We start from the raw sequence: 2,719 nt of genomic DNA on the forward strand, positions 1-2,719 counted from the left end.
AATTAGTAGAAAAAAAAATGCAACAAATCACAAAAAACCTATAAAGAAAAACAAAATTGATAAAAATAAATAAAAAGGATGTGATTGAAACCACATCAAAATATATAGATGAGTTAATTCGAATAATAATAGCTAAATGGTGCAAGTTTTCCCTATGGCACTACTTATCTATCAAAAAATTAATAGTCATATGGTAAGTAAAGATGGATCATCATCCTCCATGTCACAATCATGGAATGGGGTAGAAACGAAGACAAATAAACAAAAGTGGAAAACAAAATGAAGTATAAAAATCATAAATAAGGAAAAACAATAATCAAAATAAGGATAAAAAGGAACAAAAGAAAAAACACAATAAAGTGGCAAGGAGTTGAAACAAAAAGAAGAGGATAAAAATGGGAAACATAAAGGAAAACAAAAAATTAATCTCTTTTTAATAATAAAAATATTTTTAAGTACATCATTGAGGTGAAAACATATATTAATGGGTTACAATAGTATGATACCAAGCTTATCTATCAATCAAAAAAATGATTTTTACTTCCACCTTTCATATGCAACTTGTAGTGTCAAGTGGAAACTAGTAAAGAGTATCCATCATTGAAATTTGTATGGTATTTTTATTATTTTAAATATTATAAGTGTCAATATGTGAAAGAACAAAAAATGATTTTGTGGTATACGATATTTTTGTCACTTCTTTTAAATGATTTTGTGGTGGAGATCAAATTAAATAAGAAATAAATTCACACTATAAAAACATCAAAAAAATAGGATGATGTTTGCTAGTGCACTTTGGATCTTACTAGCTCAAAGTTTTCTTTTAGGAATCTAGTCAAAATATCTTGATTATACATTATAATCTATTCTCCCTTTATTTTTAGATAAATGTGTTTTAATATTACATAACATATCTATCCTTAATTATATTTCTTTTTTTTATATAAGACTTTATAATTATATTTCTTATAGTCTAATCTTTGTACCACTCATCCAATCCTCTATGTCCTTACCATCTTCTCACTTGAATAATGCATACTAATATTTTATTTAATGTAGACATATGAAAAAAATATTAATACACTTTATTCTCTGAGATTGTTTATTCAAAAATATTTACATATACAAAACAAACACATAGTAAGTTGTCATTGGTACGCCACATTTTAATAACTCGAATGATTAGCATCATCACCATCTTTGTTATGGAGAACTACACTCTTTTGCAAGCGATTGAAATTGCAATGAGTGACTTCATCTGGAGGGATGTATTCAATGCTCTTAACTTGAAGATTCTTAGACCACCATTGACATATGCCATGATGATTACTGAAAAAATGTCTACCTACCCTAAATACCTTTGCAGATGGAACTATATGCCAAGGGGTTTTCTTTGTAGCCACTTCAAAACAAAAGAAGTACTTCATGCTTTCGTGGACCAAATGACTTTTCTGCTCATATATACCCTTCCATACCTCAAAATAGTGAAGGTAAGTAGCACAAATGAGATCCTTTTCATTCACATATAAATTGGGAATCCAATCACTATAACGAAGGAAATCACCATACAACTCAAGTAGTTTGCTCTCATCTTTCAAACCCATCTGAAATGCCAAAGCCTCGGAAGGGCCTTGAATATGTTTGCAAATTTCCTGCGATTGACTGCACTGAAAGGAAGGGGCACATTTACGTGTGCCAACTAAAATCTTCGCAATCCTCTCAAACACTTTCAATTGAGGAAATGTAGGAGATAAAAATGGAGGATTGAAAAGATGTGCTTCAAGTTCACGACGTTCTTTCTGCTCCAATTTTCTTGCTGCAGCCAGTGCAATGGCAGCACCCAATGAATGCCCTGTTATCCAAATATTCTGGCATCCATTCCTATGAAGACTATTTCTTAGGAAGGGTAAGCCCTTATCAATCCTTTCTATGGAATTGAAGTGTGCAATGGCTACCTTGAAATCCAGGATCAAGTCTTCTAAAATATTTCTGGGTCGAAGAAGCGTACCTCTAAATGCAACCACTTCTGAGGGAGGTCCACCTGGACCTGCTTTTTCTTTTCCACGCCACTCAAAAACAGCCCCATATACAGATTTGTCATGCTCGTCGATTGCAGTTTCCTTCACTTCAAATTGAAGCAAGCAACACAATTCCTTAGCCTAATTTGGGTTGGTTTCAAGCACGTACACAATATTCACCAGGCCCGCAGCAATACATCTTCTGTGTATTGGATCTTCCCTGCAAACACTCCATTCATGCCATTATACATAAATTTGTGGGCATTTCTATAAAAATATAGCAGGTCAATCTATACGGTCTAATAAAATTTTGTGTTGTCATATACTATTTAAAATTAAAAAATTGTTATATAGACCATCAAATTTCAGACCCCAGCTTTAAAGATATAATCTGTTGTCATTATTTCTTGATAATTAGTCATCTGTTGAGACCAAAAATTTATGTTTGTAATTCTTCTGGATTCGACTCTGTAGATTTTTACGTTGTCAATATGTCAGATCAAACACCATGATCCAACATCATGATGTTTGATCCGAAACGTTGACAACTTAAAATTCTACACAATCGAATCGAAAAGAATTACAAACATATCAATATATATTGTAGAAACTTCATGAATTCAACCAAAAATTTAATTCACATTTACACACCCAAATTTCGAAAAAAAACAATCATTCCAATTTTTATTGTATTGTAAAAG

The 2,719-nt window shown here is 31.6% G+C and overlaps 1 protein-coding gene across 1 annotated transcript; it reads right to left on the reverse strand.

Moving 5' to 3' along the window:
• Window positions 1–1,064: 1,064 nt before the first annotated feature.
• LOC131056485 (GDSL esterase/lipase At4g10955-like) lies at window positions 1,065–2,419 on the reverse strand. The gene is made up of 3 exons (XM_057990817.2): window positions 2,390–2,419; window positions 2,009–2,159; window positions 1,065–1,816 (listed from the first exon to the last, which is right to left on the reverse strand). Exons 1-3 carry the CDS (start codon window positions 2,417–2,419, stop codon window positions 1,167–1,169), a joined length of 831 nt encoding a protein of 276 aa, XP_057846800.2. The 3' UTR covers window positions 1,065–1,166.
• Between the last annotated feature and the right edge of the window lie 300 nt (window positions 2,420–2,719).

The sequence above is a fragment of the Cryptomeria japonica genome, unplaced genomic scaffold, assembly GCF_030272615.1.
Source record: "Cryptomeria japonica unplaced genomic scaffold, Sugi_1.0 HiC_scaffold_60, whole genome shotgun sequence".
In the NCBI taxonomy this organism is placed as follows: domain Eukaryota; kingdom Viridiplantae; phylum Streptophyta; class Pinopsida; order Cupressales; family Cupressaceae; genus Cryptomeria; species Cryptomeria japonica.